Below are 19,952 nucleotides of genomic sequence, written 5' to 3'. Positions count from 1 at the left end.
ACTTTGTTTGAATAAGAGAAGAAAGAAAGAGAAAACACGTGACCTGTTTTGCTCCAAACAAATAGCTTGAAATAGCATTTCTGAACCTTCCAGAAGTGTGGCAGCTCCATATTCTGGAGTGAGGTGTGCTCAGCTCTGCTGAAGGCATTGAGGCATTCCCCATGCTGTAAATGGCAAAGAGAACACATCTAGATGCTCTATTATCTTGTGCATTCAATTAAAAAAGTTTTAGCTGTTGTCCTCCCACAACTGACTCAGTAGTTTTAAAGGTTTAATCTAACAAGTTTATCTGAAAATTACTTTCAAGTAACCTTCTAGTCTGTTGTCATAGAGATGGTAAGTCTTGATTCAGCGTACAACCCTGAACAGGACATGAAATGACCTTAAGTTTCAGTTGACTGGATTGTTACAGTGAATGAAGAGATACCGTTTCTTTGGATGACAAATACAAAGCTTTACCTTTTCTTAGGAGACTGCTGTATAGCTTGTGATAATTTGTTTTAAATTGGGCATGATGTCAAAGGAATACTAATCCATAATATTTTTTTGAATACAAATTTCAAGGTATATCATAACTCTATTTACACTGTCCACAAAAGACACTTTTGCTTAGCTATTAAATCATCAGGCTTTAGAGATATTCACAGGGTGTAAATATGTGCCACACTGTCCTGGAATGGAGTGGTCCTGTGCATTTCTGTCTCCACATCTCCTGCCTCTTTGCTGTCATGGTTTCATGTGGCTGTGTCTGACAGACCGCAGCCTAACTGTGCTCTACAGCCCGCTTAAAATTCTGCTGTAAATTGTCCCTCGATCTGTGCTTTGCCCATTGCTTTCTCTCCACAAATGTTTTTAGACTATCCAGTTAACTACTAAAGGAAAATTTTAATTAATTCCGATATAGTCTCTAAACTGGGATTAGAAGAGATTTACAGGAGAATAACAGTTAATAACATAATAATCAGGTTAACTGGAATAATCAGGACAAAAAGAGGAAGATTCTTTTTGCTGTACCATCCTCCCTACTTATTTAAAAAAAAAAAAAAAAAAAATCAACAAACAAAACCCAAAGAACCCTTTCAGGTTTACAGCAAACATGCTTGTTGAAAGACAGATTATGCTCAAGTTGGTTGTGATAATATGTCCTGTACTTATCCTTCCTGTCTTTTAGTTTACAGAAGAAGAAACAGGAAGGGAAGGAAATAGTACCTTTTCTACTTTATTTGCTGACTAGAGCTAGGGAAGAATATACTGCAGATGCATATTTACTGTTACATTTGAAAGAGATACAAGCTGGTTTTTGGGGAAGGATACACACAAAAAAAGACTGCATTGAAAAGCAGTTCCTGCTTGAAGTAGGTAGCCTTTTTTTTTTTTTTTTTTTTTTTTTTTTTTTTCCTTTTCCTTTCTTGGGGACTTTAAGCTTATTTGAATAGGATTGTAAAAGCAGGAAGCGTAATCTCTCTCTCAGACAGGCGAATGCTGTACTCCGGTGTTCAGACGAAAAGCAGACAGAAACACAAGTGCTTCCAAAATGCTGCTGCCTTGCCCTGTGTCCCCGGAGTGCCGCTGCCCTGCTTCTGCAGCTTGCCCTCCAGAAATCCTGGGTGAACGAGGAGGGCCGCTACTGCTGGGGAAACTAAGATTACTGATTAGGAGAGAACATAATCAGGTAGATTGAGCCTGTGGAGGGAGAAACCATTCCAGCGGGGAGGGAGGGAGCGCAGCACACGCTGGCTGTGTACCTTGGGAGAGCACCTCGCTGCTGTTTAAGAAAGCAAAATTGGCTGTAATTCTCCCGTCGGCTTCTGAGGAGGAGGTGCTCCTTTCGTGCCTGTGAAACTGGAGGGCGATTGCAGGCGTGCCTTACCTGCACCTGGCAATGAGTCTCCCTCCGGGTTTCTCCTACTTTGGAGAATGTGTTAGAGAGAAGTACCCACGGGGAAATCCACTGACCGCTTCCCCACGCAGGTAGCAAGACACCGCAGTGCCGGCGATGCCTGGGGATGCCTCGGGTGAGTACCGGCTGTAAATGAATACAAGGAGCGTTCAAAAGAGTGAAGAGCAGCAGGAACGCGACCCTAAAGACGGCATTTAGGTCAGTCGGCTGCCTGCCGGGGCTCTGGGGCTCTGGGCGCTGCCTGCTGCTCCCGGGGGCTCGGGGAAGTTCCCTTGCCAGCGCTCCGAACTTAGGGGCGAGCTGGGGGCGGCTGACCCCGACCCCCCCGAGCATCCGCTGCCCTCTGCCAGAGAGCCGCGCCTTGCATAACTTTTATTTCTAAATCTGGTCCAAACCTGGCTGGGGAGTATCAACAGGGTGTTAATAAAGACAGGGAAACAAACAAACAAACTTCGGTGTGTAGTAAGTCTCCGATGAGGTTAAACAGATTTGTTATTTTCTTTTCCCACCTCCCCCCGCCGGTGGGAGGGAAAATGTGGTCGATGACAATACAGGAGGGTTGGCACAGTTATGGGTAATAGATGTTAGCTGATCAAAGAGGGTTTAATTGTTTTGCTAAATGAGCTTCTCATTATAAAGACAATAGAAAGATGCAAAGTTTACTGCAAACAAATTTGGACATGGTCAAATGAATTACTCAACTGATGATATAGAAATAGCTTGGAAACTGGGCCATCAGGCAAAAACAACCTTGCATTCGGTCTAGGATAATTGCATGGACATGTCTACAGAGGATTGCTACTGAAAAGTAGCTAAAGTAACTTCACATCTTTCAGGACTTTTTGGAAATAGATCTTGAGAGAGTATTTGGCTGTATATATGTAATACAATGCTCCACTTGAGTAAAAACAAAACCAACTTATTTTCTGTTATAAATAGGTACCTTGATGCGTTGTACCAAGTTTTACTCTATTCTTCCTCCTAAAAATGAAGGGGAAAATATGTATTTTCTCTGAAGCAAGCAATATTCTTTATGTCTCATGCAGGAAAAAACAGATTTTTGCAATGGTTCAAAGTTGAAATATCTTCAGGGTATTTCAAAACTATTTTTGTTTTCTATTTCTATGTTTTGCATCCTTTCATAACTTGAAAGGATAAAATAATGGTTGCTCCATTATAAGAATGTGTAGCATTTTTCATATTGTCTGTTTTTTATAAATCTGTCTTTATTGGGGTGATTAAAATACCATTTCCTGCTATTAAATAGCTTTAATTAAGCTTGTATCTTAAAGGGAAAAAAAAGTTTTGTTTTTATTTCTATTTCAACATTTGTGCTTTATTCATAATACACATTTCTGTGGAAACTACAGAGACCAGTTAATGGTTTATGAGTTCAAGCTGAGCTGAATATAGCTAAGCTCTGTCTTGCTTGACATTTCATCAAAAGCTTTGTTGATTTGCAATGTTTATGGACGTATTTATTGAACCTTCACAGCTTGAACTATGCCACCGAGCTTGTTGACATTGCTGAGCTTATCTCTTGGTACTTTCACAATCTCAGAAGAAAAGTTTCGAGCAAATGAGTTATAACAAACTTGTCACAGTTCATAAAATATGCAGTTAGGACGATGAAGTTGATCTTCTTGTTCATTGATCATGATACATTAGAGAAATCTGAGTAGGCAAACACAATCTCATCTGGGTAGGTGAGTGTGTGTCCTTTTCCTTTATACTAAGATTTGACTATAACCTCTTAAGAGCTTTAAAAAATAGCTCATAAAAGAACAAATATTTTCTGTCCATGAGACTACTTGTATTTCAAAACGAAATCTGGCTGTTTTGCAGCATGAGATAACATGTTTATTGTTCTTCCACATAGATCTTATTTTGTGAGGAGTGATATATCAAATGAGCAAACAGCAAATTGAATCAGGGGCTCATAAATACCATAAAAATCATTCAGCTTTTAACAGTGAGAGCATCCCATGCTCTGTGCTACTTTTCAGAACATCCTGTCTGCTCAACCTCTATTTTTAGCCAATAAGATATATCGTGCTATATAATCTACTACTGTTCCTGGATCAACAGTGCACATTATCGTGGTTTCAAACACTTCTCTATGTAACTTGAACAGAAATAGATCAAAGGTAATGTGGCTTCCTTGTTTCTCTGCAAAAGCAGCAGAAATCTATGCACTATTTATTCAACAACAGTGAAATGGATGGCTTAAGAACTTATGGATTTGTTTTTACTTTTCTTTTTTGGTTGCATGGGAAGTATTTTTCCCATGTGAATATTTCCATAGCCGCTGTTTACTGGGTTGACATAGTTGTTTCTTCTCCTTTTAGAACTCTGGGTATGCAGCCACTTATAAACATCCAAAAGGGAAACTGGATATTAAAAAAAAAGAGAATTTTTCCATGTAGTTGGATGGACTTTGATTGGGCTCTTGGTTCCTTTTTAACAATGAATGCATAAAGACTTTATGCTTTTTCAAATAAAAAGTCACTGCTTATTGATTTTTGAATGCAAATTGTATTCTAAGGTTTCAATAAGTAAAAAAAGGAAACATAGAAATATGTTTGGGGGAATATTTGCTTTGCCTAAGTACTGTGTGGTGGAGCCTGCTGATATTACCTGGGTAGACTTACTAGGCTCAAATATCTAGGCAATAGAGAGCAATAACCTCTTTCAGTCAGCAAGTCCAAGCAAGAAATCAACATTGATATCTTGTTTCCTGAACTGCAGATGCATTAGGTAGATTAGCCTCCTAACTTGAATAATTGAATCAGGAAGGTGAGAAAAGCAGCCATATATTTATTAGAATATTTGTATGAATAAGTTCAGGTGTTCAAGGTGTTTCCGTCTGATTGAAACACACTTGTGAAAGTAGTTACAGAAAATACCAAGCAGCCACTATGGTCACATACAACTCCTTAACTCTGTGGAAAGTGAAACATACTTTGTAGAGAGCCTTTAAATTAGTGTGAATTCATAATCAGAGATTCTGAAGTTGGTTGTGTGCTGTGTGCCTGGAAAGGTCAGTCGGGAGAATCTACAGAAACCCAGAATTGCGTGACATATATAAAAGCATTTGAATACATGTTGTAGGATTGTATCTTTTATAATGGTATTTCTTATTTACTTTCTATTCATCAGGTTGCTATATTCTTATGCCATTTTTCAGCCTGACTTGTGGATTTTTTTTACTTTTTTTTAGAGTAGCAGCATCTTTTGGGCTGTTTTCCTTTCCATGTAAGAATTCACCAAGCAGAAAGTCAAGCACGTGCTCTAGGTGTTGTCCCAGTAGTGTACTGTATTCTTGTGCAGTACACTGGCCACTGTTGTCTATGTAAAAGGTTCTTAGTGCGGACTTGTTAGACTACAGGACCAGTCTTTCCTACCTGAAGTTGTCTTTTGATCACACTTGATCACTGTAAGTCTTAAACCTTGATAGCCTTAAGAGGTAATTTAAATGGACAAAAAAAAAAAAAAAAAAAAAAAAAAAAAAAAAAATAAAAAAAAAAAAATTACACATTACTTTAGTTTTATTAAGCCAATCTTAAGGAAATAGTCTTTAAATTATCATAAATATGTAATTCACAAATGCACTCTTCAGCTTTGCTCACAACACAGCCCTGAATTTTTAAGGTACTTGATGTGTTCAACAGCCACTTATTTTGTGGCAGATGGAGAGTATCCCTTTGAATACTCATCACAGGAATAACTGTTCCTACCAAATGAAAGGGAGTTTGCTGTAAGCATTCCAAGATGTGTTTTACTCCAGTTTAATAGCTAAATATAGTGATGAGAGATGCAAGCAGAGTTTCAGGAGAAAATATTGTGTGTTTTGAAGTCTAAACCTCATGTAGAGAGCAGTATATCCATTCCAAGAAGAAAATTTTAAAGAAAAGATTATATGGTATGTTATAAAGCATCAGTTCAGATAGTCATGTCATAAAGACTTGACTAAAGACATAAGCACAGTCATTGAAGAGCTTGGATGAAAGGCTATTGTATCACTGCTGAACTACCTTCTTCAAGATTGTGATGGAAAGGTCAAACTATCATTTTATAATTGAAAAGGAAGAGAAAGTCAAGGATATACTTCAGTACTTGTTTTCTTCCTCTTGAATTTTTTTATACACACAGAAACATATTTAAGAAATTCACTTCCATTTAAAAAAGGAAGTGTACTTTCATGGACATATTTAGGGGAATACAGAGTGATGCTGCTAAAGGATAATGACTTTAGTCTTAGTCAAGGGAAATAAAGGCACTTTCTGCAATCTTTTATTTCTTGCAGAGAAAACTTAACCACCCTAACAGAATCAGTGGAGTACTGTCTGTCATTTTCAGAAGAAGTTATGGGATAAGTGGGAGGAAGCAAGATTCTTGAGGAAAATGTGCAATAAAATTATCAAAATAAATAACTGGAGTTTGATTTTTCCCAACTTTCTCCATGTTATAGAAAGCACAGAAAGGACAAGAAACCTCAAAACTGAACCAATAGCTTCTCTAACCTTTTTGACAGAGATAACTATATTCAGTCAATCTACCATCGTGCCAGTTTTACACCATTGTAGTGAATAAAGGTACAAGTTCTGTTCTGTGCAGTATTTAATATAGAAATGCTTCAGGCAGAGGCTATTCCTTCTGCTTGTTTTGTGCTGTGTAGATCGGGAGACATCAAGCTCCCTAAGTGCTAGTAGGGAGTGAAAACATTATGAATAATACAATACACAACTTGAAAAAGAATAGCTTCTCAAAATCCTGTTTCAGGTAAACTGATAAGGATAGAGTGGACTATGAAACCGTGACTATAGTAGGTAAAATGAGTATATCATTTGCTAGGTTGATAACAAGACAACCTGGTGGTGAATATGCTGCTGACTAGCCCAGGCATTTATTTGATATTAAGATTTATTTGCTCAAGGAGATTATTTTTATAATTTTTTTTGTTTTCCAATTTGATCATTATCTTTGTCATATGTGCCCTTAAGTAACGACTTTCTTCCCCTTTAAAATATTCTGCTTGTTTACATAACCGTGCTATATTAATATCGTGGGTTTGAGTTGTTTCGGTTTTTTTCAGTTCTAAGAGCCATGGCAGGTGGAAGATCTCTTGTACTTCAAGAAGAGACAGTATTCCAAGATCCAGCCTAGAAGTATGCTATTCATGAAAAAAAGGGTCTCATTTATTTTGCCAGGTCTGGCAAAACCTGTTGATTTTGAGTACGCAAACATGAAGCCTCTCTGTTCATTCAGGATTTTGTTCTGACAAGGCAGCACTAGGTCACAGGATACTATGTTTAGAGGCAGGTTTCGGGGTTAATCTCTGCATTTATAATATTGGCTAGTTTTGTTTTGCTTTGTTCGTTATGCTTCTGGACTGAAACAAACAATCAGGAAAAGATCTGTACATCAGTGAAGAGATAAAAGCCCATGCCTGTTAGGAGTTGGTTGTTTGTTTTTTTTTTTCCCCCCCAATCTGGGAGTGTCCAAAGATATTCAGAAATTAAGTAAAATGCTCCTTGGTAAGATTGTGTTCTGAATAAGATTGAAGGCACTCACATATTTCAGGAAGAGGGTCTGTGTTTGTTTGATGAAGTGTTTGATTGATGAAGTGTTGCCTGTAGAGAGGAGTATCAATAATTAGTGGAGGTAGGATACAGCCCTGATCACTGGTGGCTTGCATCCATTCCTGTCTTTTTGAATTATTCAGATAATTCAGATACTTTGCTTTTACCACTTGCCTATGCAAAACATATTGAGTATTCACTGGCTCTTCTAGATTCACAGTTTTAAGCAAAAATATTAATCTGATTAATTCCTAGTTAAAATTGTCTGGTGCCCCTTATCAGACTGTGATCTCCCCTGGCATCTTCTTCAGTCCAGGACTCAGGCAGGCTCTGGCAGCTACTCTGAACATCATGTCAGTGGCTGGCCCAGCTTTTTCCTCTCTCCCCTGTCCTCCCCCTGTCCCTTTCCTCAACAAGGGTCTGCACTGAGTGGGCAGTGATGTCTGAGGACGGTCCTCCATTGCTAGCAAGTTACAGCTGCCTGCATCCCTCCAGTCTTGGTTTGGGACAGGTCTTTGCTGCCTGGCACAGTTGAACTGGAGGGGTGAGAGTGGCTGAGGCAGACTAAGAACTTCCCAGAAATTCCTTGGAGTCATTTGAGTACTCCCAAATTTTCTGCTGTTGGCCACAAAGCTTGATGATCCTCTCATATTCTCCAGGAAGAAAATTAAATTTTGTATTAGTATGGGGAGAATATAATTTACTTTATCCTTCACCTTCTGAAAGGGGAAACTAAATCTTGGTTGTAATTCTGAGAATCTTTTGAGTCACCTTGCTCAGCTCTCTGAGCACAGAAGACTTTGAAGCCATATCTAGTTACTTTATTTCTTGTGGTTTTTCCTTTGCCTACAGGGTTGATTTTTCTGAGCATGAGTTCCCTAACTTAGTGGAGTCATATTTTATCATCTTGATGAAATTTCCACAATCTTGGAGGGCTTTGCTGCATACTTAATTCAAGCCTTGTTAGTGTGCTGCATTGCACTTAGATCTATGAGTGTCAGGAGAGGTCTGTGATGAAAGGAGATCCAAGGAACAGTGTTCTCAAAGATGTCATTGAGATTGCTGTGGGGTGTGTTTGCAGTAGAGTGACAATACAGTCCTTTTACATTTTAATTCTTAACTATTTATGAAGTTCAGATGGCAAAATTTTGTAACATTTTGTACTGAAGCAATGTAACTTGAAATACAATCCTGGGAAATTCTGAGCAAGCTCTTCAGGGTCAAATAACACATCTAGACAAATGAAGTTGTCTAGATTTCCAGCTTGTTTTCCCTTTCAAATGATTGAAAATGAACACAACTGATTCTCTCTCTCTCTCTCTCTTTTTTTTTTTTTTTTTTTTTTTTTTTTTTTTCCTCATAGCAAAAGGATAAAGGGAAAGAAATGCCATTTGTGGTAAACGTCCTCTTGAGATCTCAATTTGAATTATTAAAATACTTGTCAATACTAATCCTTCATAAGTAAAAATATTCATCTCCCTTTAACAATACAGTATATGTTCTGTTGATCTGAAATAAGAGCTGTCAAGTCATCAGATTTCTATTTTATAGAAGCAGTTAGAAGTACTTTAAAAAACAGTAAAATATTTTTTGGCTGTAAGTGATATTTTTCATCATTATTTGGAAATTAATAAAAGTATTTTATTGACAGAGTTAAGAAGAAAAACGGGTAAAATTTAGTTTTAGTAGCATGGCAGAACTGTGTTCTGAACGTGGATACACAGCACGCTACCAGAAAGTGATGCCTCCTCTCAAATCGGCTCTCCTGAGACCCCCCCAGGGATGCAGCCTCTAGTTTTGGGTTTCCACTTAGACCCAGGTCTACTGGAGTAAGTCCAGAGCAGGGCTGCCTGAGGCTTGGCTGCCGGAGGACATGGCACGGGGGAGATGGGTGTATCCACCCTTCAGAATAAGGATGAGAGGGATTGCCATCTACAACCAGCTGGCCAGAGGTTTGTAGGGAAAAGAGAGGCTTCTCGGAGGTGCACAGCAATAGGACAAGAGGCACAGGATGTGGGTTGGAAAGAGGGAGATTCGGGTCTGGTATAATGAAAACTTGTCCTCGGTTATTGGTCACCAGAATGAATTGTACAGACAACTGTGGATTCTCCACAGTTGGAGATGGTCAAAACCCATCTGAACACAGCATTGGGAAATCTGCCCTTGCTGACCCTCCTGTGGTGATGGAACTTGGGCTTTGGGGGGGTCCCTGCCAGAGTCAGCTGTTCTGTAGTTCTATCTATAGTGCTTATATTGAGACTTTAACATTGCACAGGACTCTTTAAATGGTGCTTGGTTGTGTGTTTTTTTTTTTTTTTTTTTTCTTTTATGAATGCAGATTCTTAGAAAAAGAACTGTCTCTTTAGGAATCAGTTCTATTCCTGGATTGAATGAAGAAAATTGTGATAGAAAAATCAAAGAAGACTAAATTTGAATATTCCTGACTAAATCTTCTCATGATAGTCTAATGATTGTTAATTGCTTTGTTTGTTTCTTTTTAAAGAAGTCAATGACATTTACCTTAAAGACAAATTTTGAATCAGAGTTTTAAGAGCTGTTGAAAAGTGGAGGAATAGTTACAAATTATTTTTGGAATTCCATGGTTACCTACTATGGCCGCTTTGCACAGGTGGCAAATCTAAATTTCTTCAGAGTTTATATAACAGAGAAGTGAGCATGTGGAGGTGTGTAGTAAATCTTTATGTGCAGGGTCAGACATCATTAATCAGTTTTATGTTGAACCCTGTGTGCTTAATCCAGATCAGTATCCTGAGCAGAGCAAAATGCAAACATTTTTGTAAGAAACATGCTTTAAAAGAAGTCTGTTACTAAAGTCTTCATCTTTTACTTTTCGTTTCTTAGCAGCTGCTCCTTAGTCTACCTAATTGCAGTGTAATGGCTTTATGCTGTACCAGATGCTAAAGGGATAACATTTTTCTTTCTTGGATAGAAATGCAGTCTCTATGTTTGGAATTCTGTCTTGTGGTTATGTTGGTGTCAGGCTATGGTGCAAACAAACCTCGGGTGCTGGTTTCTGATTTTGTATTAAATAAAACCAAATCAACTTAAACTTCCTCAAAAAATAAAGGAATTTTTTTTAAGTCACTTAATTTATAAGTATTTTAGTCTTCATTCTAAGAGCAGGAATAATGATTTATGTCCCATTATTACCAGTGTTTGCTAAAATGCATGAGCTTGTTTCCTTTCCTGTTTATTAGTTTTTATTACACCGTTCTTTCTATGTGCTTAGCTAGACCTGTGTAGTGGTCTAATTTGTTATGTTGTATGGAACAAGGGCTTTATGAGAAGGAAGCAATCTGTCTTCATGCCTAATTGCAGGGGCAATCATCACTTACGGAGGCTACAATCAAATTGTGAGTTCCTTTAGTAATTTCTGTCAGGACCTTATTAAAAAAAAAAAAATAGTTTAGAGAGCTGTTGCACTTTCAGGGAATGTAGATTTACTGTTGTTTACTTCTTCCTTTCATTTGTGTGATTGTTCTAAATGCCCCGTTTGGGAACAAAGTAACATCAAAGCAGCTCACTTGAAAAGCTTGAAAGCAATCCTTAAATTTGAAAATGAAAACCTAATTTTTACTGAATGGAATTCATAAATTAGTAATCACCTGCTATTAAAATAGTATCAGTAGATAGCATCTCGGCCATCTAATTATTTTAGAACTTATTACATAGATCATGCAACGTGTAATTTATTATTAGTTGTATTGCTTTCTTTGGTGTAGGAAGAATGCATTAGAATAATTTGTAATTAGAATATGAATATTATTACAAGGAAAAAAAAAAAAAAGAAACATTACTGCTGAACGATTTTTGTCTGTTCCCTGATAGGCTGGCTTGGGGCCATCAGCCTCAATATTACATAGAATTTTAACTCATTCCTCTAACCCTAATCTTAAAACATTTCAAAGGACACTGTGTATTTCTGTTTTTGTTTTTTTTTTTTTTTTTTAAATACTTGCTTACTAAAGCGGATGTGGATTTTGGGGGGTTGTTTTTGAGACTAGTGGGTCCTAAAAGCATATTGAATGTTTACAGAATATATTTTCTGGCAGTGGAGAAGAAGGAGGTAAAAAAAGCAAGGAATGAGCAAGTGGACAACAAATATAGATGGACAGACAGATAGATAGATCTGGTAATGTGCTTTTTGGGGAAAAAAAATATCTCCCTGGAAAGACAGAAACTTTACATAACCTGTAAAACAAAAATTTCAATATGCCTCATGTCTTACCTTTCTTGTGATCAGTAAAATGGTTTAATTATCATTTTTTCCCATGAAGTGACTAGTCTACAGTTAAATGCTATGAATAGTCCTCATCCTTCATGACTGAGAATTCCCACCTGCTATTAGTAACTGTCAGCATGCATGATTGTTGCTGCTCTGAAAGTCTTGGTAGAGTTCCTCATTAATTAGTTTGTGTACAAACATGACTACCTCTGCCAGTGGGAATAATGAGATGCCATTAAAGGTAAAGCCAGAGAAAATCTGACTAAAGTAGATGAATCTTCATTACGGTCTCACCATATGACCTTTATCAACATCTCAAGCTTCATTACACACACAAGGTTGTTGCATCAGATTGGTGGTGATAGTTTTAAATGCTCATTTTTTAGTTATATGGATATGCAGATAATTTTGTTCCTCTTGGATTTTGCTTTTCACCAGAATTTATTCTATGTGTTTTAAAAGTTCTTTGCATAAGCAAAGAGTGAGAAATAGCACTGATACATAAATGTGGCTAATAATGTTCACGTGTCTTTCTAAATTGCAAGTGGACAAATAATGTAATAACCAATAGATTTTTATAATCAGTTTCTAAATATTAAAGGTACTATGCTTTTCTTTACATGGACTCTGAGAGACATCCCTTGGTGCAATACAAAAGAGAAAGAAAACTATTTCCTTCGGGAAGTGTAAACAGTGTGACCAAGATGAGTGTCAATGTAATGTCATGGTTGTTATGTTGGTATTTCCTTCAAGTAATGGGTGTCCATCATTGCTATTTAAAAGGTTACCTTGATAACCCCAAGGAGAAGTTGTCTGGTAGGTTTTGGCTGACCTGTATTAAGCTGTAAGGGTCACCAAGACATTGGATTCTGCTCAGACCTGAGAGTGCTGCTCCTATGTCATTTTTTCAAAAGTCATTTTCCACGCAGATTGCAAGGCAGGTTACTTCTGTACCATGTCACCTGAAAAGTCTTGGTTTCTGCATGTTTTTAGCTTAGCAGTGTAGCATGTGTTGTTCACTGATGATAGTCCTCAAGTAATTATTTTAACTGAGTTTTTCCTGTATCTGAGGTGAAGATGAGTGTCAACACTCCTAATTTGATCTTTCTTTGGAACTGGACCTATAGTTCCTGGTCCCATGAGATCCACTTTTGTTGACCACAGAGTTACCTCCCACTTTTCTGTCCGTGTGTCATAGCTGTTTGCAGTATGATAACTGCAGCTTCCAATAACCTGCCCACACACAATAAGCTAATTCTTTTGTTTATCTCCATTGCAATAACACTTGCAGTACTCTGGGGTTCACATAAGTGCTTGTCCTAATTAACTGCAGTGTTGGAATAAGGAAGTAGCTCAGAATAGATCCCAGACAGATTGAGGCAGAGGAACTATGTCTGGGAATTTCCAGATTGGTTCAAATTCCTAAAGTCAGGCATCCTTAGATCTTGCTTAGTTAGGGAGTGGGGTGGCAATTCACACCAAAGCAAAGATCTATTCAAAAAAACAGATCATACCGAGGTGGGAAAGAGGTTCTTGTTTTGTTTTGTGGGGAGTTTTTTGTTGTTGTTGTTTTATAAAGGGTGGAGGCTGTGTTCTTTTCTGTGGTGGGCTTTTTGTGTATGCAACTGGAAGGGAAAGAGGAATGCTAGAATCTGTCAGTTCTGTTGCAGGAGGACCCTGCTCCTCTCTTTTGTGGGAGGGCTGGCAGATTGCTGCTTCTGAGTGGCAATGAAATTCTGAGCATTGCTGAGCTGACATCCCTGGTTCCTTGAGGATGAGATTCAGATACTCCTTAACTGGTAAACTTCTGAAAGAAGCAACCAAAATGTGTGGGTGAGGAGGCTCCTAATAGTTCTGGAGAAGTAAGCGCTACACAGTGGTCACAGAATGGGTCGTATTGTTCTCTGGAAGGATTGCAGCAGTGCTGTGCATGCTGCATGATGAGATCAGCAGTGCTGTGACCCACAGCTGCTGCAGGGATGCAACACTCTACTCTGCTGAACTTGACAGCGTGAGAGTCTGGGCATGCAAAGATTGGAGCCCCTCAGGTTCTTGCCAGGATATTTGTGCTTGTGGTCAGGAAGAGCCCAGTGATCTGGGATCACAAACACTCTTTTTCTTTCATTTTTGAGCAAGAGTTTGTAATCTAGTCATTGTTCCTAGAAAAAGCTAATGGACAATATTTTGTGGGAAACTCTACTGTTAAACTGCATAGCTGTACATAATTCCTTTTGTCATTCCCTTCAAGGGTTTCTCTTCATTCAAATGTTAGACAAGCTGGTATGATTGATCCTGTCAAATCTCCTTGTAAGAGTTGTGTTTTGCGGAATATGCAGACTTGTTCAAAAGTGCCATGAGAAGCTCAGTAAAAGCATTCTGCTCTTCACAGCAGAGTTATGCCATCACAGTCTCCTCATGCTTTGAGCATCAGTTCCTTACTGGGAACAAGTAATCACACATTAATTTTATCTTGTTGTTAGGGTCTTTTTTGTTGTTGTTGGGTTTTGGTTTTTTTTGCTTATGTGGGCACTATAAAGAAGAGCTATGAAGAGTTGGTCTTTTTCTGGACTGGTTATTTCTTTAAATGAAGGCTTAGTTGCAATGTTTAAAAATTTATAATTCCATTAATAATCAGCCATTTTAATTTAACATCTGAAATTATCATCACTTATCTATTGAATTGGATCGATTTACATTCAAATGCATTTCCATTCTCCAGTTGTATTCATCTGCATTATATTAAAGCTTCACTCTGTCAAGGAACCCTTTTAGTGTTTGAAGAAATAACTATTAAAATGGCTTAGCAACTTGTCAGTGACATTTTCAGGAAGTGTTAACTCATTGATTCTTTTTCTCAAATTGTTATTTCATTGGGAGAAACTATTAAGGTCCCTTATCTTTGTTATTTTCAAAATACCAATATCGTCTGGGCTTTTCTTCCTTTGGATGTTGGAATCAGCTTAACAAATAGTGTCTTAAATTCAGATATATATTTTTTTTTTTTTTTAAATCAATTTAAAAGACAAAAAAAGTTGCAGCCCACATTTTGCCCTAATTTGGGAAGAACAAAGAGCACCTTCTCAATTCCATGATACGGAAAACTAGATTTTCTTTCCTGCCTAACCGAAAGCAATTGTGTGTTCCTCTCTTTGTCCAGTTGTGGACACAAGTTTCCTTCATCTTACTGTTCTGTCAACAGTTACCCTTATTGCTTTTGCTTGTCTAGCTAGGAATGCCCCTACTCTAATAATTTGATTCCTCAAAGTTGTGAAATAATAATAATATGAAGGCCTTGTGAGAAGTTGTAGTTAGTGCTTGTTGATTGGATTCCTCAAGCGGTATCTGGTTAATATGCAGAAGTTGATGCATGAGCAGTAGAGCTTCTGAGCTTGACCATAAGGAGTTAAGAATATGAAGCACTTTTGTGCAGATTGCAAATTGGCTGTTGCTAATTCTCCTGTCTCCACCAGTTGATGTAGTATCAATTAGCAAATATAGGTTTTAATGCTGCCTTTAATATTCATGATTCTTAATTGTCTTTGTTAATTGAGAAGAAACACTCTGGTGCACAATGCTTGACAGGTAAGAATTATGATCTGCTGCTTGTGTTGGCAGTTGTCCAGAGAAAAGTAGGTTACTGATACACAGGTATATGCAAGCATCTTACCCACAGATTTGTTCTTTTGAGAGTGAATTTCCTTGCTTTTGGTAGACCATCTGAGTGAGGGAACAGCTGATGGTTACAGGTAGAACATCTGAATAACCTGTTTTGAGGAATCAGTTTGCAGGTTCATGTACAACAGAGAGCAGGCACTAAAGAGAGGTGGTTTTAGGAACTGTTATCTTAAATATTTATAAGTATGGCAGAAATAATTGAGACTGAAACATTGGAGTTTTATACATGGTGAAATTATCTGGTCATTTTTTTCCCCAAATATGTCAGGTTTGATTTGAATATGTTTGTCTTTTTACTTAATATACTTTCTTTATGATGTTATATAATAGGCTTTGTTTGGAATATTCTTGCAACAAGTAAGCCACATTAATTTATACATTTTCAAAGGCCTTTTTTTTTTTTATTTCCAAACAGACCTCTTACTTTAAATAAGTAGTAGAGGCGACTCTAAAGACTATGAAAGAGGTAATCTAACATAAAAACACAATTAAAAAAAAAAAAAGAAAAAGCAGAAACACTTGAGGTTCAGCTGGAAAAGTGACTTGGAGATTCTCGCCAAAGCTTATTTGATTTAAGTTTGTGTTTGCTTTTGAAAGAGACTTAAGAGCTTGGCTTATTTAAATGCTTTCCAAAATTTTTGCTCAGCTCAATAATGCTAAAAATTCAAGGAAACAAATCATATAGCAGGTCTGGTAAAGTATGATTGATGCTTTCTGTAAGAAATGCTTCTAAATGAGGCTTTCAGTCATTTATATTCAAAGGATAGATTCTTAACTGGAAAAGGTGGTCATTTTGTTCCGTTAGGAACAGAAATGGCTTGATTTTTAATTGTTAATTAAAATTAAAACTTTAATTTTTCATTAGAGCTGTAAAATAAATTGAACTGGAAGTGGCTTACACAGAAAATGAGACTTATCAGTTAATTTTATTGTCTAAGATTTGGCATCTTGGATGATGCCAAAAGTGAGTCTCACTTACAATTTCACTTTTGCTTTTGTCAGTTAGCCTGTAGAAATTATAGCAGCATTGTGTGGCATGAGCTGCTCTGTACCAGATGGACTTCAGAGAGATAATGGAAGCAATATTGCTCCCAGCTTGGCAAGTGTTGTATGGACTGAGCTGCCCAGCTGTACACCATGGGCTTCTGTGGAGGACATTGGAGTAGGAATCTCATGCTCTGTAGGGTTCATGGATTTCTGCTGTGAGAAAGGGGTAAAAGCTTCCTTCTCCACCCCTGCACAGCAGCTTTTTGGAAGGTACAGATAGCCGTGTGGCTGGCTGGGGCTGCCTCTTTAGCTGATGTTTTGTTGTTGTAGCACTTTACACTTTCATGGTTGTGCAACAGTTCTATTGTATTCTCAAATCAGAACAGCTAAAAACTTCCGGAATAAAGGCTTGGTTGGAAGATAAACTTAGAATAAGATATACTGGTTAATAAAGATGAATAAGAGCAGGAACTAATGCTTCCCCACAGACTTTCCAAATGTAACTGCTCAGATTGCTGGTAGCAGTAGCCCAGTTATTAAGGGGCTACCTGTCCACTAGTGTTAGAAGGAAAGATTTGGGTTCATGGCTGCTCCTTCTGATCTATGTGTGACTGCATCTGCACAATAACAGAGCCAGTCTGGAGATCCTAAATGGGGAAAATGACTGGGGAGAGAAATAGTGGGGGGAAGTTGGTTTTAGGCGTGACATTATGAATTTACTAGGGACAAAATATAGAAAGATTGGAGGGTTGAACAACAGTTACGTGCCTGGAGCTATATAAAAGTGATAGTTTTGGGGTTTTTTATGGTTAGAGGGTGTTTTTTTGTTTTGTTTGTTTTTGTTGCAGAACTGTATACATTTCTTTGTCAAAGCTCACCTGTTATGTTAGTGATCATGCAGTGTGAAGTGATATATCAGCCTCGGGAGATGATGGTTGTACTTCCAGTGGAAGATTGTCCTGTGAATGTAGAAATATCAGACCGCCAGCTCTACACCGTATGCATTCTCAGCTGGTTACAGTTTTGTATCATCAGTAATTGAAAATGCGTGACTGCTAAAGGATATCCTATAGGATATCAAGGGCATCACAGTATCTGGCTTACCTGGAAATGATTCAGCCTTTGAAAATAGGCCTGGTCTTTACCACCTTGAGAATTTCTGTGTATCCTGAGTGTGGGAAGACAGAGATAGTGCTAAAGGCAATCTTGCCCCCCGGTGCTGGCTTGAAGGCAAAACTAGCAAGACACTCCAAGTCAGAAAAAACAACTTAACAGGAGAGGAAAAAAAAGGTAAAATAAAATAAAACACATGCAATAGTACAAAAGATCACTGACAGAGTCAGAATACAACCTGAAACTGTGGTAGTACCAGTCCAGAGTAAGTGATCTTGTTGAAGCAGTGTTCCTGCAGAAAGGTCTGGTAGCTCTTGTCCTCTGGGCATCCAGTGGGTAAGGCTGCCTGTAATGTCCCAAATCCCAGATTATATCCAGGTGGGAATGCTTGGCTCCTCCCCCTGGGCAGAGCATCTCACAATGGGCTGATATCATTTTATCAGTTTTGCAATGGGTCCTTGATTGCCCATTAAACAGAGATAGCTCCTGGAGGGAGTTATCTATGAGTCATGCAGCAGGGCATTGATGGGCCATTAACAGAAGATAGTCTGGAGGGAGGGGGCACGGGAAACACTGCCCAACGTGGTTTCAACATCTCATGTAGATGGTGATAGAATACATACTTTGGGCACATCTTACATTGTAACCTATGACACCCCCATACATTGCAGCTGTGTTAATTATCAGAGTGGGAATAGCCTTGCCCTCACAGCTGTGGATGTGATAAAAGAGTGGATTAGTTGGGAGAGGAGCTAGTTGGAGTCTGCTGGTCATGCTGCGAGAAGGAAGGGACAGGAGGTTGTGTGAGGGACAGAAAGGGTAAGACATCATACAAGGGACAGACAGGGTAAGGTGGCCCTGTCAAGGACAGGAAGGAGTGAGCTGGAAATGCAGAAGGAAGGTAGAAGAAAGAGTTGAAAGAGCCAGAGCTGTGTGGAGCAACTAATGGGACTGGAACATAGAAAAGGTATGAAAGACTTTTAGATAACAAGGTACTGATACCTGAAGCTCCCTGAAGTTTTTAAAGAGGCACTCTTGAGTGCCATGGCCATCTCAATGATGATGACACCTGAGTTTTCCCAAAATCTGTATTTTGTCCGTTTCCAGTGCCAGAATATAATTAATACATAGGTAAATAGCCCTAGCACCCCTCATAAAGTTGTTGTCTGAAATCAGCTGAACTTTTCTTCTTTATTTAAGGAAGAGAGACATTAAAGTTGGGTTAATGTATTGAGAATTCAGATATTCTGGTTTCTAGATATAATCCAATCGTGTCTGATGGAGGTGGTGTTTTTTTTTGTTTGTTTGTTTTTTGTGGGTTTTTCAATTGTTTTTGGTTTTTGTATTGGAGAAAGTTTTTATATTAATTAATACAGTTTTCTGGAAGATTATAAGTCAGAGACCATTTTTTTTTTTTCTATTACACTGTTTATGAGCTGAAAACTGTTGAATGCAGTTGCACTTAAAAATTTCTGTCAGTGGGTCAGATAGGCCATGACTGTTTCATCTAAACCTTTTCTTTAGAGTACAGATTTTTAACAATGCTTTTTGATGGCTGTATATTGATACACTGTGTAACAATGCATGGTGCATTTGGAAGTAGCTCATTAGAGATACTTCTTCACTTTATACTTACTGTAATTGAAAGGCAGTGATACCTGAAGGGGCACATCTTTTAATATGGTAGTGAGCATATAGTTTAAATTGTGAGAGAGAAGTTTTTACAATATCATTTAAAAATTATCCTTAGTTTCTCAAGGATTCTTTGAATCCCCTTAATACCTTCAATATGTTCAAATTTGTATAATTATCATATGATTAGGCTGAAATTATCATGGCTCTTTTAACACTGGCTGCTTCTGTGAGCTCTGAATTGATGTAAAAGAAATGTGAAGTCAGGAGTTACCTGAGCAAGAACCAAGAGGTGACATTTCTTCTAAACTGAAAGCAAAGTCTTGTTAGTAATCTGCTATCTCTTTCATCATTGCAACTTCACGTCTTAGCGAGATGTGATGACTCAGGGTTATTATAGTTGTCAGTTCAGTACTAGAGCAGAACAGCTTCAAAAATGTCCTATTAACCTATCTCATAACCCAGTGCCAAAACACGTTCATCATCTAGTCTATTCCAACACGTTAATACAGCTAAAGATTTATTGTTTTATTACTCAGTGCACAAAAGTCAAATGAGTTCCTTGGTGTCAAAATAAATTTCCCAGAAATCATTAACCAAATCACCTCTTCCTGCTTCTTTGTCTCCTACTAACTAGAGTTTCTAACCAGTCTGATTTTGGAAGGATCCTGTGCCTTTTTATTGACATATGTACAATTTCCTGTAGCCTTTCTCTGGTCAATAATATTTATTTTTTCCTAATGCGATATTAAAAGTTTAATGATTTCCCATGGATCTCTTCTGTGTAATTATTCTTCTGTGTTTCTATAATTTCTGT

The 19,952-nt window shown here is 37.9% G+C and overlaps 1 protein-coding gene across 6 annotated transcripts in view; it reads left to right on the top strand.

Annotated features, from left to right (window-relative positions):
• Positions 1 to 19,952, top strand: part of DMD (dystrophin) — a 1,060,860-nt gene that overhangs the window by 117,235 nt on the left and 923,673 nt on the right. The window contains exon 1 of one of the 6 annotated variants that reach the window (XM_040088682.2): positions 1,986 to 2,015. The exons of the other annotated variants lie outside the window; for them this stretch is intronic. Coding sequence (XP_039944616.1) covers positions 1,997 to 2,015 — 19 coding nt within the window. The 5' untranslated portion in view covers positions 1,986 to 1,996. Of the gene's footprint in view, positions 1 to 1,985; positions 2,016 to 19,952 lie in introns of those variants that run through there. 6 annotated transcript variants of the gene reach the window in all.

Source organism: Hirundo rustica, chromosome 2 (genome assembly GCF_015227805.2).
Source record: "Hirundo rustica isolate bHirRus1 chromosome 2, bHirRus1.pri.v3, whole genome shotgun sequence".
NCBI classification, from domain to species: Eukaryota; Metazoa; Chordata; class Aves; order Passeriformes; family Hirundinidae; genus Hirundo; species Hirundo rustica.
The sequence above is the reverse complement of the archived record's forward strand: the minus strand, read 5'-3'. Positions and strand labels throughout refer to the sequence as shown.